This window comes from Mobula hypostoma, chromosome 5, assembly GCF_963921235.1.
Source record: "Mobula hypostoma chromosome 5, sMobHyp1.1, whole genome shotgun sequence".
NCBI lineage: Eukaryota > Metazoa > Chordata > Chondrichthyes > Myliobatiformes > Myliobatidae > Mobula > Mobula hypostoma.
Genome location: NC_086101.1, coordinates 125,033,021 through 125,046,769, shown reverse-complemented (window position 1 = coordinate 125,046,769; position 13,749 = coordinate 125,033,021). Strand labels below are relative to the sequence as shown.

Sequence of the window (13,749 nt, the reverse complement as noted above, 5' to 3'; positions counted from 1 at the left end):
GAAGTTATCCCCTGTGGTTCAAGAGCCTGATGGTTGAGGGGTAACAACTGTTGCTGAACCTGGTGGTGTGAATCCTGAGGCTCCTGTACTTTCTTCCTGAAGGGAGCATGACCTAGGTGGTGGTGATCCCTGATGATGGATGCTGCTTTTCTGCAACACCACTGCATGTCAATGTGCTCTGTGTTGAGGATAGCTTTACCCATGATGGACTGGGCTGTATCCACTACATCTTGCAGGATTTTCTGTTCAAGGGTATTGGCATTTCCATTCCAGGCTGTGATACAGCCAGTCAGTATACACTCCACCACAGATCTCTTAGGCTTGTCAAAATTTTGATGTTATGCCAAAACTTCACAAAATTTTGAGGAAGTAGAGGAGCTGCTATGCTTCCTTTGTAATTGCACTTACATGATGGGCCCTGAACATATCCTCTGAGATGATAATAGTGAGGAATTTAAAGCTGACCCTCTCCACCTCTGATCGCCCGATGAGGACTGGCTCATGGGCCTCTGGTTTCCTCCTCCTGAAGTTAATATTCAGCTCCTTGGTCTTGCTGGCATTAGTAAGAGCTTATTGTGGCACCACTCAGCCAGATTTTCAATCTCCCTCTTATATGCTGATTTGTCAGCACCTTTAATTCAGCCTACAACAGTGGTGTCGTCAGCAAACTTAAATATGGCAATGCTTAGCCACACAGTCATAAGTGTAAAGCGAGAAGAGAAGAGGATTAGCACACATCTTGTGGTGCACCTGTGCTGATGGAGATCGTGGAGGAGATGTTGTTCCCAATCTGAACTGACTGGGATCTGCAAGTGAGAAAATTGAGGATCCAATTGCACAGGGAGGCATTGAGGCCAACGTCTTGAAGCTTATTGATTAATTTTGAGACGATGATGGTATTGAATGCTGAGCTGTACTCGATAAAGAGCATCTTGATATATGTATCTTCACTGTTTGTTCAGATGTTCAAGTTGAGTAAAGAGCCAATAAAATTACATCTATAGTGGACCTTTTGTGCCAGTAGGCAAATTTGAGCAGATCCAAGTCACTTCTGAGACAGGAGTTGATATGTTTCAATATTGCAGTTTGCAGAGATTGTGCCAGTGGGACAAAATACCAGCAACTGTGAGAGCCATTTGGTTGATAGGGAATGTTGCACTGAACCCAAGAATGGTGGTTTCATCACACAGTGACACTGGGAAATCCAACTCTATTCTAGGAACCTCCCATTTGAAGATCTAAATTTTTATGTGACTTCAACGGTTTCATGGCAACCAATAGCAATGTTTTAATGCCACTTTAAAAGTAATAATGCAAATTTTCCAGCCCAGTATATGTTAACCATGTACATGTTGAATCCCATCTGTAAAATGTGATTCTAGTGAATGTTCCATAGTTAAATGTTTCTAGAAATTCAACAAGGCCAAATTGCCGTCTTAGATCTTGTTTGAGTTTTGTTCTATTACTTATGCACTGTCATTTGTGGTATTACAGCAGATCTTGTGTTTATGGAGTCATAAAGCCATACAGTATTAGCCATGTGCCTCTATTGATCCCATTTTCAAATTTGTAATCCGGAGCTATCTATGCCATAACACTTTAAATTCTAATCCGAATACCTCTTAATTGTTGTCAGAGTCTCTGATCCACCAGTAGATTTTAACCTTACTCTCAGTGAAAAATTTCTACCTCAGATTCTTCCTAATTTTTTTTCCTATTTCTTTAAACATCAGCCCTCTGATTAAAATTACCTTTAGCAAGTGTTAGGTATACCCTTATAATTTGAATAGCTCAATCATATCCCTCACCCCATCCCCTCAGCCTTTTCATTCCAAGGAAATCCAACCTAGTCTATCCAGTCTCTCTACATGGTCGAAACACATCATCTCATATAACATCTTTGTGAAAGTGCCCTGCTCCCTCCCCAGTGCAACAGTGTGGTCAACAGAACTGCACCTAGTGTTTCAGTGATGTCCAACCAAGGTTCTGTATTTACTACTGCTTTAGAGGGATTTGATTTTCATCGGTCAGCTATAAATTCCACAGGTAGATGGGAGACTGCAAACTGACGTGAGAAATGTTACCTTGCAACTTGCAGTAGGTTCCTTTTAGTCAATTTGCATTTAGGGTGCTATAGTAATTTTGTTTTCTAGGTGAGTCAGTGTGATGTTTAGGACCAAGGGATTTCCCCTCCAAAGGCCCTAACATTCAGAAACAGCATAGGATTGGTGTAATTGAATGCTTGATGTTGACATGCAACTCTGTCTCCATTGCAATGACAGAACACAAACAGGGCATTTATGACATTAGGATTCCTGTGTCCTGTGTAATTTCATGTCCTTTGTGGAGTGGTATATCTGATTGAATAAGATTGTTTTTGCCAGCTTTTTATTCCTTGATCACTACACCCTCCCATGGCATGCGGTATTAACCTTGATATGTGTTTAGTTTGAATCTCTGGGTCTGCACTTTTTTTGAGGCTTGTTAGGAATTTATTTTTTTAAATGCTCTAACTTTTATGTGGTGTCAACTGAACATAGTTGAATGCTATAATGATACACATGGAGGGAAGCGTAAAGGAACATAATACATTGTTTTGGAATGGAAGTCTATTTGTCAATCAGGGACAAGCTCCAAGCTCTGCCTTTCTTCAGTACAAGATGCAAGAGGAACCCCAGCAATTCCTTTCAAGTAGTGATATAGAAACATCATTGATAGGTTCAAAGCCGATGTAAGGTTAACGAGCTACCATCTGATTTCTGCTCTTCTTTCATAGTGGCGTGATGATTTTATTAATGGATGGGTCAAGATCCCAGCAACACACGAAATGCAAGAGGAATGTCTCGGTATGGCAGTGCTTGATATGATGAGGATGGCAAAGGAGAATGACCAATCCCCTTTGGACATTTGCCATTCAAAAAGGTAAGAAGGTATTATTTGCAATTGTATAATAAATTATCATATACAAAGTGGGCCGACTAATCATGATCTGCAAGATGCTGGATGGACTGAGTAGATTAGTGATGTTGATATGTGACTTTTCTACCAGAATGCATGAGGACCACTTTGATGATAGTAACCAAATTTTTCTTGAGACAATTGATTGTAAACTTATGAGGTTCTTGGATTGGCAACTCTACTGTGTTCAAGGGTAAAGAAAATAGTTTGTAGGTACCTGATTGCTGAGGTGCAACAGAAAATATGTGGCATACTGAGGAGATGATGGGTGGAAAACTACAAGATCTCCAAACACTCTTCAACAACTAAGACATGTCAGATTCTTGAGTCAGTCAATACCATCAATGACCCCTACAACCAAGTGCTCACACTGGTGAAAGCAGAAGACAAACAGCACCTGCTAACGAAACACTTTAAAGAAAAACCATGTCTATGTCCTTGACATGGGTTTCCTTAACTCCACCACACACTGCCACACCAGTCCAAAAACAAAGTTGAAAAGGCCAAATGCTAACTAAAAACCACCAAGGCTTTGGATCCGACAGTATTTTGCAATTGATCTAAAATTTGGCATTAAGGAAGACTGATTTCCTACATCTGTAAAGAAGTGTATATGCAAGGGTACCTCAAATCCCATCATCATGAATATCTTCAAAATAACCGAGATAAGTTAAATTGTGGTAACCACAGAGGGATCTTTGCCACTGGGAAGATCATTGCCAAGGTATTTCAAGACTGTAGAAGCTGGAAAGGCTTTTTGAGATCAGGGATAGTTCGGCTTTTCTTCAAGGAGGGATAATTATGTCTCTTATAACTTTATGAACCTCTATAAAGTCATTGCTCAGCTTCTTGCATTCCATTGAGAATAAACAGAGGCTATTCAATCTCTCTTTATAAGCAAAGCCCTCCACTGTAGGCAACATCCTGGTCAACTTCTTCTGTACTTTTCTAATATTAGAATATTAGATCGAAACTGTATAAAATATATGAATCACAAACAAGAGAAAATCTGTAGATGCTGGAAATCCAAGCAACACACACAAAATTCTGGAGGAACTCAGCAGGCCAGACGGCATCTATAGAAAAAAGTATGATCAATGTTTCAGGCCAAAACCCTTCGGCAGGGCTGGAGGAAAAAAAAAGCTGAGGAGTAGATTTAAAAGGTGAGGGGAGGAGAGAGAGAAAACAAGGTGATAGGTGAACCCTGAATGGGGATGGATGAAGTAAAGAGCTGGGAAGTTGATTGGTGAAAGAGACAGAAGGCCACGGAAGAAAGAAAAGGTGGGGGGAGCACTAGAGGGAGGTGATGGGTGGGCAAGGAGATAAAGTGAGAAAGGGAAAAGGGGATGGGAAATGGCAAAGGAGGGAGGGTGGGGGTCATAACCGGAAGTTTGAGGAATCAATGTTCATGCCATCAGGATGGAGGCTACCCAAATGATGTGCTAGGAGGGAGATCAGTGGGGAGGGACAAATATGACGAATAGGGTTCCCCTTGTCCTCACCTACCACAGGGTTCCTCTTGTCCTCACCTACCAACCCACCAGCCTCTGCATCCAGCACATAATTCTCCCAAACTTCCGTCATCTCCAACAGGATTCCACCACCAAGCACATCTTTCCCTCCCCCCCCATCCCCCACTCCCCACTCCCCACTCCCCCACTTTCTGCTTTCTTCCTTGTTCATTCATCCCTTTCCACTGCTCTCCCCCCCGGCACTTATCCTTGTAAGTGGAACAAGTGCTACGCCTGCCCCTAGATCTCTCACCTTACTACCATTCAGGACCCTAAATTGTCTTTCCAAGTGCGGCGACACTTTGCCTGTGAGACTTTTGGGGTCATATACTGTGTCTTGTGCTTCCAGTGTGGCCTCCTATATATCGGTAAGACCCGACATAGATTGGGAGACTGCTTTGCTGAGCACCTCTGCTCCATCCACCAGAAAAAGTGGGATCTCCCAGTGGCCACCCATTTTAATTCCATTTCCCATTCTCATTCCAATATATATCCATGGCCTCCTTCACAGTTGTGATGAGGCCACGCTTAGGTTGGAGGAACAACACTTTATATTCCATTTGAGTAGCCTCAAACTTGTTGGTATGAACAAATGCTGATTCGTTACCACCTTTGATTTGGCCTATGACAGTGGTGTCATCAGCAAACTTAAATATGGTATTGGAGCTGTACTTAACCACACAGTCATAAGTATAAAATGAGTAGACTAGGGGAATAAGCACACAGCCCTACGGTGCACTTGTGCTGATGGAGATTATTGGGGAGATGTTTTTGCCAAGTTAAACTGACTGGAGTCTGCAAGAGAGAAAATCAAGGATCCAATTGCACAAGGAGGTATTGAAGCCAAGGTCTTGGAACTTATTGATTAGTTTTGAGGGGATGATGGTATTGAATGCTGCACTGTAGTCCATAAAGAGCATCCTGATGTATGCATTTTTGCTGTCCAGATGCTCCAGGGTTGAGTGAAGTACCAATGAGATGGCATCTGCTGTGGATCTGTTATTCCAATAGGCAAATTGGAACAGATCTAAGTTGCTTCTCAGGCAGGGGTTAATATGTTTCATCACCAACCTCTCAAAACACTTTATCACTGTGGATGTAGGTGCTACTGTGCATTTGAAGCAGATTACCATGCTCTTCTTGGGCACTGGTATAATTGAAGCCTCTTTGAAACAGGTTGGTACCACACACTGCTGAAGAGAGAGGTTAAAGATCTTCAGTAAACACATTGTCCAGTTGATCCGCACAGGTCTTTAGTACTTGGCAGGTTACCTTTCTGGGCCAGATGCTTGATTATAGTTGGCCCAGCTGCGGTCAGGATTATGGAGCAGAACTCCTAGGTAAATAGAATGGGTGCCATTTGAGCATTAAGGGGGACATGAGTTCAGCAAAACCACCACTGAGAGTTTATCATGAAAAACACACCTCCTCCTTTTGCCTTTTCTGAATCAGCATTTCAGCCCACTCTGTAAATGGAGAAGCCTTCTGGTTTGACCTGGTGTGCTGGAAGAAAGCCACCTCTCAGTCAGACATAGAATACGACAGTCTCTCATTTCTCTCCAATGCAGCAATCTTGCCCTCAGGTCTTCAATTCTGTTCTCTAGCACCTATGCATTTGCCAACAAGATGCTGGGTAGGGGAGGCCTCACCCCTCTGCATTTCAGTCTGGCTTTGAGTTCCCACCCACCCCTCTGTACCTCGCATCCAGCCAGGACGACAAATGTTCATCTACTTAGTACCGTACTTGACTGGTCTGGTGTGTCCTTCAGACAGTAGTGAGATCTGTAGACCATTAAGTTAACTTAAAAGTACATTACTTGAAGGGAAGTTGCACACTGCAGGTTGCAGTGAGAGTAATTTCAAAGAGGGATATTTAGCAGTATATTTGGAATTATTACCTGCAGCCCACAGAACGTCGCTGACAATCACTGGTGCCATCTTGATAATCTTCTTGATCATTACTGAGGCTTATGAAAGTAAACAATGCCCTATACCTTCTTCATCCATATTGCCATTTGCAGGGAGCTATGGACTTGCACCTCAGTGTCTCTCCATAGTGGTTAGCACAATACTTTATAGTACCAGCAACCTAGATTCAATTCTTATTGATTCTTGTAAGGAGTTTGTATGTTCTCCCTGTGACTATGTGGGTTTACTCTGAGTGTTCCAGTTTCCACCCTCGGTCCAAAGGTGTGCCAACTGGTAGATTTAATGGGCATTGTAAATTGTCCCATGATTAGGTTAGGATTAAATTGGGGGATTGCTGGGTGATGTGGCTTGAAGGGCTGGAAGGGCCTATTCCACACTATATATCAATAAATAAAAAATAAACAAATATTTATACTCATTACACTTGTCAAGACTGAGTTCTTTCTTTCACCACTCTACCCAAATTAGGAACTGAGCTATATCCTCCTGTAAGCTTTCAAAATATCCTTTGCTACACCAGTTTTTGTGACATCTACAAACTTACTCATCAAATTACCAAAGTTTTCATCCAAGTAACTTACATGACAAACTACAATGATTGTAGCACTGATCCCTGTGGTACGTACAACACTGGATTCAGCCTTCAAGTGAGGGAAAAAAAAGTCCTTGACCACTACCCTATGTCTCCTATCACCAGGCCAGATATGGATCAAGATTGCCAGCAGTTCTTTGACCCACCCCCCGCAACGTACCTAAAACATCTTGACCAACCTACTCTGCAGGACTTTGTCAAAGGCCTTGTTAATTTTCTTGGTTATCTCTACGAAGAGTTCAATCAAAATTGTAAAGCAGGATTTCCCCTGCATATAAACATGTTGACTCCTAATCAAGTCCCACTCTTCCAAGTGAACATAAATCCTGAACCTTCAATTTTTTTCCCCAGTAGTGTACCTATGATTGATTTAAGTTTCACTGGCCTGTAGCTTCCTGGCTTATTTCTACTGCCCCTTCTGAATAGGGAGATATTAGCTGTCTTCCAGTTTTCTGGTACCTCGACTCTAGCTAACAAAGATGGAAGAATCTCCCTAAGACCCACAACCATTTCTTACCTTGCATCCCTTGACACCCAGGAGTTAATCCCACCAGACCTTGGGGACTTAACCTCCTTAATGTGTTCCAAAATTGCCATCACTTCCTCCTTTCTGACACCAATATTTTCCAGAATATCAATGTACCTCCTTCTAAATCTTCACCCTCCACAGCTGCCTTCTTGGTGAATGCCAATGAGAAATATTGAGTGAGGATCCCACTCATACCCCAGGCTCCACATGTACTGTAAGTTTTCCTTTTGCCCTCTCAGGGAAATGACTCTATCCCCACTCTTGCTTCTAATATATTTATAAAAGTTTGGAGATTCTCTTTAGTCCTTTTTGCCAAGGCTATTTCTCCTATGCCCTCCTACTCCTACATCACCTATAAGTTTCAAAGGGCTCACTAGAAACCAAATGCTGGCACATGATTCTTGTAGTTGATTAAAATTTCAATTTATTTTAAAAGCAAAAAATAATTATTACACTCACTGTTGCCATGCTAGTATCCTACTATTGAACACTGCACAAACTGAGTGTTTCAGTCACATCGGTACAAATATTCCTTTCAACAGTTTTGTAGGCCTAATATTATGGGTGAGATTTTTGGGCTCCCATGACCCATAACTTGAAATTAATACCTGACTGAGCAGGAGCTTCAGTCTGGTTTGTAACCGCTGGGACTGCCTGGTTTATGAATCAGACTTTGAACTTTCTGATGCAGAGTTGATAATAGCATTGCAGCTGCTAGTATTATACTGATGGGTTTATAACTTTTGCAGGGTGATGTATTTCTTTAAGAAGGAATTTTTTTTTACTTGTTTTTTCTTCCTGCCCATTAACCTTGTGTAATTTTAGTTGTCAGAGATTTTTCAACGCATTCACTATGATTGACTGTTTACATTTTAACTGTTAATTGTATTGTTTTAATTCCAGTTATAAATCATTGTTGCCAGAAAATGTTCGGCTGCAAATCCAGAATTACCATTTTGTGACAAGGAAGCGGATCCGGTACAGGTTCTACAGGTTCATCCGTCAGTTCAGTCAATGCAATGCAAGCGCACGAGATCTGAAGCTGAAATACCTCATTAATATGGAAAATCTGCAATCTGCTTTGTTCTCTGAGTATTTTGAAGTGAAAGAGCCTGTATGCGGCCCTTCGGGGGAAGATATCTATACAACCATCATTGTAACTGGAAATAGTGGCATTCAGTGGATGAAAGGGAGATATAAAGACAATGAATCCCAGTCTTTTCAGGTAATTGCTACAGTAATTTAAATGCATTTGTTGCAGAATAAACAGGCAGGCTATCAAAAGACACAACTTATTAATCATTTTGTAATAAACTAATCCAGTAAAACAAAAGTTCAATTGCAATTCACCTTCTGTGACATACTTATCTAAATTTATATAGGTCAATATCTGAACCGATATTGTTGAATCTACGCTATGTGTGCGATGACAAACATCGAATGATGTCTATATCATAAGAAATCACACTACAGAGTGTACATTTTTACAGTTGAATCTTGCTTTATGGAAATGTCTCAGTTTTTTCTGGATTGTTCTCTTATCATTTGTTAACAGCTTTCTGAAAATGTTATTGTGTTTCATGATGGGTTATGTCTAATATGTAACAGAGAACAGAAGATTTAGCCTATTGATTTTGCCCTCTCAGTTTTGTTCTACGCCGTTGATATCACATTAATTCCATGTAGTCCCTTCAACACATTGTGCACTGCTTTCTGCTTTAGGTTGTGGGCTAGTTCCTTCTTGAATGCTACAGTGCTCTTTCACATTTGAAAGAACAAGTCATAGCTAAGCAATTTTTAGTTTAACTAATTTCATAATTAACAAGTGACTCCCTTTTTACATTTTACTAAAAACTGAGACACCATGGAACCTGAGAACCAGAAGACAATAGTATGGCTATAATAAGAGTATACTGTACATTATCATGTATTATATTTCCTTCTAATCAACTCAGATCGAGTGTCAGTAATCCAATATTTCTAAGTATATTTTGAATTTTGTAATTGTAATTTCAGAATTAACTTACATTTTTGTTTTATTGTATATAATATTCTGTATATAGGAAGTAACATTTTGACATGACTGATGATTGCTTGCAAAATAACTTGCAGAAAGGAACCAAGTGTTCAGTGGCCAAATTGACTTAAAACAAAAATAGGTCAGAAGGCAAGTGATGAGGAAAAAACAGTTTGCTGACTAATATCAACGCCTCAAAACTAAACAGTAAACTCCAAGACCTAGGCCTCAATACTTTCTTGTGCAACTGAATCCTCGATTTCTTAAAAGAAACACCCCAGTCAGTACAGATTGGCAACAACATCTCTTCCATAATCACCATCAACACCAAAGCTGTGTTGTTAGTCCTCTGCTCTAATCACTTTATACTTATGACTGTGAGGCTAAATACAGCTCCAATGCCATATTTAAGTTTGTTGCTGACACTACTTGTTGTTGGCCATACTTGTTGTTGGCCATATGAAAAGTTGTGGTGAATCACCTGTAGGAGGGAGATTGAAAACCTGGCTGAATGGTGCCACAGTAATAACCTGTCACTCAACATCAACAAAATCAAAGAGCTGATAACTGACTACAGATGGAAGAAACCAGCAGTCCATCAGCCTGTCCTCATCAGAGGTGGAGAGGGTCAGCAACTTGAAGTTCTTCAGCATTATCACTTAGATTAGTGGTTCCCAGACATTTTTGGGTTACTGCCCTCTTGGCTCCCAGAACCCCAACCCCAGCACCCCCTCTCCATTTCTGGCCACTACATAAAATCTATAAAGAATTTGAATTTATGATGCACAGTGAAAGAAATTACGAACTACAAATTCAAAGCAGTGACAAATAATTGCAAATAGTACTCAAACCTATTTAAGCTACAAATAAAACTATGTCTTTATTTGTGTAATTACAGTAAGGACAATTTTCATCAACAGTTTTGGAGCATACATTAGCAATGCAACTATTCTTTACTTCATTGCTTTTCCACCTTTCGGTGAGATGGATGGGCTTGGTGCAATGATATCAGCTTCTCAACATCAGGCTGAATGTCACTAAGGAGTCTCAGATACCCAGTTCAGTAACTTGTAATCTGCTTCATTGCTTTGAAAGAAGTTGGGCAACAGCACTGAAACCACGCTCTACTAAGTGTGATGTTGGAAAGGCAATAAAAAAACATCTTGACCTTTTTCCACAGTGCAGTATAGCGTTCAGAGATTTCTTTCTAGAGTCAAATTTCTTAATATGATTTTTTGGGCCTTGGCTTCAGCTCAAAGTCCATTTGCAACAAGATCAGTTCTTCCTCCATCCTTCCTGTTAAATTTCTTATTACATGTTTACAGGAATGGATTTATTACCCAATCTGGCATTTGGATTGAGAGAAGATCCTGAGATCCCTCTGTCATATCTCTCTGCCATTGGGAGCTGAATGGCCAAGGATATATAGTGTTTTGGAAAGATAGGTTAGTAGGCAGAGGGGGTGGTGTGGTGCTGTGTATAGGAAAAATATTAAATCATTAGAAAGAGATGACATAGGATTGGAAGGTGTAGTCTCCATGGGTTGAGTTAAGAAATGGCAAGGGTAAAAGGACCCTAATGGCAGTCGTATACAGGCCTCCAAACAGCAGCCGGGATGTGGATTACAAATTACAGCAGGAGACAGAAAAGGCATGTCAGAAAAGCAATGTCATGATAATTATTGGGGATTTTAACATGAAAGTGGATTGGGGAAACCAGGTCAGTACTGGACCTCAAGAGAGAGAATTTGTAGAGTGTCTAAGGGACAGCTTATTGTTGAGCCCACTAGGGGATCAGCTGTGCTGGATTGGGTGTTGTGAAATGATCCGGAGGTGATAAGAGAGCTTAAGGTTAAGGAACCCTTCGGGAACAGTGATCACAATATGATCGAGTTCACATTGAAATTTGAGAGGGAAAAAATAAAATCCAATGTGTCGGTATTTCAGTGGAATAAAGGAAATTACAATGGCATGAGAGGGGAACTAGCCAAAGTTGACTGGAAAGTTACATTTGCAGGAAGGACAGCAGGGCAGCAATGGATGGAGTTTCTGCGAAAAATGAAGGAAGTGCAAGACAGATATATTCCAAATAAGAAGAAATTTTCAAAAGGAAGAAGGACACTACCGTGGCTGACAATTCAGAGCCTAAGTAAAAGCAAAAGAGAAGGCATACAAGGAAGCCAGAGCTAGTGGAAAGATAGGGGACTGGGATGCTTTTAAAAACTTGCAAAAGGAAACTAAGAAGGTCATTAGGAAGGAAAAGATGAATTATGAAAGGAAGTTGGCGACTAATATCATAGAAGACACTAAACGCTTTTTTAAGTATATAAAGGGTAAAAGAGAGTAGAGGGTAGATATAGGACCAATACAAAAAAGCCGCTGGAGATATTGTAATGAGAGATACAGAGATGGCAGAGGAACTGAATGCATATTTTGCATCAGTCTTCACAGTGGAAGACGTCTGCAGTATACCGAACATTCAAGAGTGTGAGGGAAGTGAAGTTTAACAAGGTGCTGCACGTGAGGCTGCTTAGCAAGAGCCCATGGAATTACAGGGAAGTTACTAGCATGGGCGGAGCATTGACTGGCTGGCAGAAAACAGAGAGTGGGAATAAAGGGATCCTAATCTGGCTGGCTGTCGGTTACCAATGGAGTTCCACAGGGTTTGGTGTTGGGACCGCTGCTTTTTACGATATATGTCAATGGTTTGGACTGTGGTATTAATGGATTTGTGGCTAAATTTGCCAATGATACAAAGATAGGTAGAGGAGTGGGTAGTGTTCAGGAAACAGAGAGACTTAGATAGTTTAGGGGAATGAGCAAAGAAGTGGCAAATGAAATTAAAAAAATAAAAGCATCCGTTAGTCTTGCGAGACCATGGATCTGCACCTGGAAAGTCTTCACTCTCTCACCACCCATGATTGAATGGCGGAGCAGACTTGATGGGCCGAATGGCCTACTTCTGCTCCTATATCTTATGGTTTTATATTTTTATGCAGCTCACCCTACTGGGCACAATATACAAAGATCATCATCTGGTATTTTTTTTTCATTCATTTCCAACTCAGAGAATGTTAACATGGACAGGCCTGGACAAAGTTGTGTGGAAGACCAGCAGTTGCCCATGCTGCAAGTCTCCCCTCTCCACGACACCAATGTTGTCCAAGGGAAGGGCATTAGGACCCATACAGCTTGGCACCAGTGTCGTCACAGAGCAATGTGTGATTAACTGCCTTGCTCAAGGACACAACACATGTTGCCTCGGCTGGGGCTCAAACTCACTACCTTCAGGTCGCTAGTCCAATGCCTTAACCACTTGGCCACGTGCCCACAATTTTGAATGAAATACAATTTTGGAAAGTGTATGGTCATGCACTTTGGTGGAAGAAATAAACAGCCAGACTATTATTTAGATAGGGAGAGAATTCAAAATGCAAAGATGCAAAGGGACTTAGGAGTCCTTGTGCAAGATATCCTGAAGGTTAACCTCCAGGTTGAGTCGGTTGTGACAAAGGCGAATGCAATGTTGGCATTCATTTCTTGAGGTATAGAATATAGGAGCAGGGATATGAAATTGAGGCTCTATAAGTCAATCATGAGACCTCACATGGAGTATTGTGTGCAGTTTTGGGCTCCTTATTTTAGAGAGAATACACTGACATCAGAGAGGGTTTTGAGAAGATTTTCAAGAATGATTCCAGGAATGAAAGGGTTACCGTATGAGGAACGTCTGGCAACTCTTGGCCTGTATTCCCTGGAGCTCAGGAAAATGAGGGGGGATATCATAGAAACATTCTGAATGTTAAAAGGCCTGAACAGATTAGATATGGCAAAGTTATTTCTCATGGTAGGGGAGTCTAGGACAAGAGTGCATGATTTCAGGATTGAAGGACGTCCATTTAGAAATGAGATGCAAAGAAATTACTTTAGTCAGAGGGTGGTAAATCTGTGGAATTTGTTGCCACGAGTGGCTGTGGAGGCCAAGTCATTCAATGTATTTAAGGCAGAGATAGATAGGTTCTTGATTAGCCGGGGTATCAAAGGGTATGGGGTGAAGGCAGGGGAGTGGAAGAATTGGATCAGCCCATGATTGAATGGCGGAGCAGACTTGATGGGCCGAATGGCCTACTTCTGCTCCTATATCTTATGGTTTTATATTTTTATGCAGCTCACCCTACTAGGCACAATATACAAATATCATCATCTGGTATTTT

At 41.1% G+C, this 13,749-nt stretch overlaps 1 protein-coding gene across 4 annotated transcripts in view; it reads left to right on the top strand.

The window, feature by feature from the left end:
* LOC134346986 (tyrosine-protein kinase JAK2-like) overlaps positions 1 to 13,749 on the top strand; it is a 280,271-nt gene that overhangs the window by 204,037 nt on the left and 62,485 nt on the right. For all 4 annotated transcript variants that reach the window (XM_063048925.1, XM_063048926.1, XM_063048927.1 and 1 more), the window contains exons 5-6: positions 2,777 to 2,922; positions 8,423 to 8,744. In XM_063048925.1, coding sequence (XP_062904995.1) covers positions 2,777 to 2,922; positions 8,423 to 8,744 — 468 coding nt within the window. The remainder of the gene's footprint in view (positions 1 to 2,776; positions 2,923 to 8,422; positions 8,745 to 13,749) is intronic.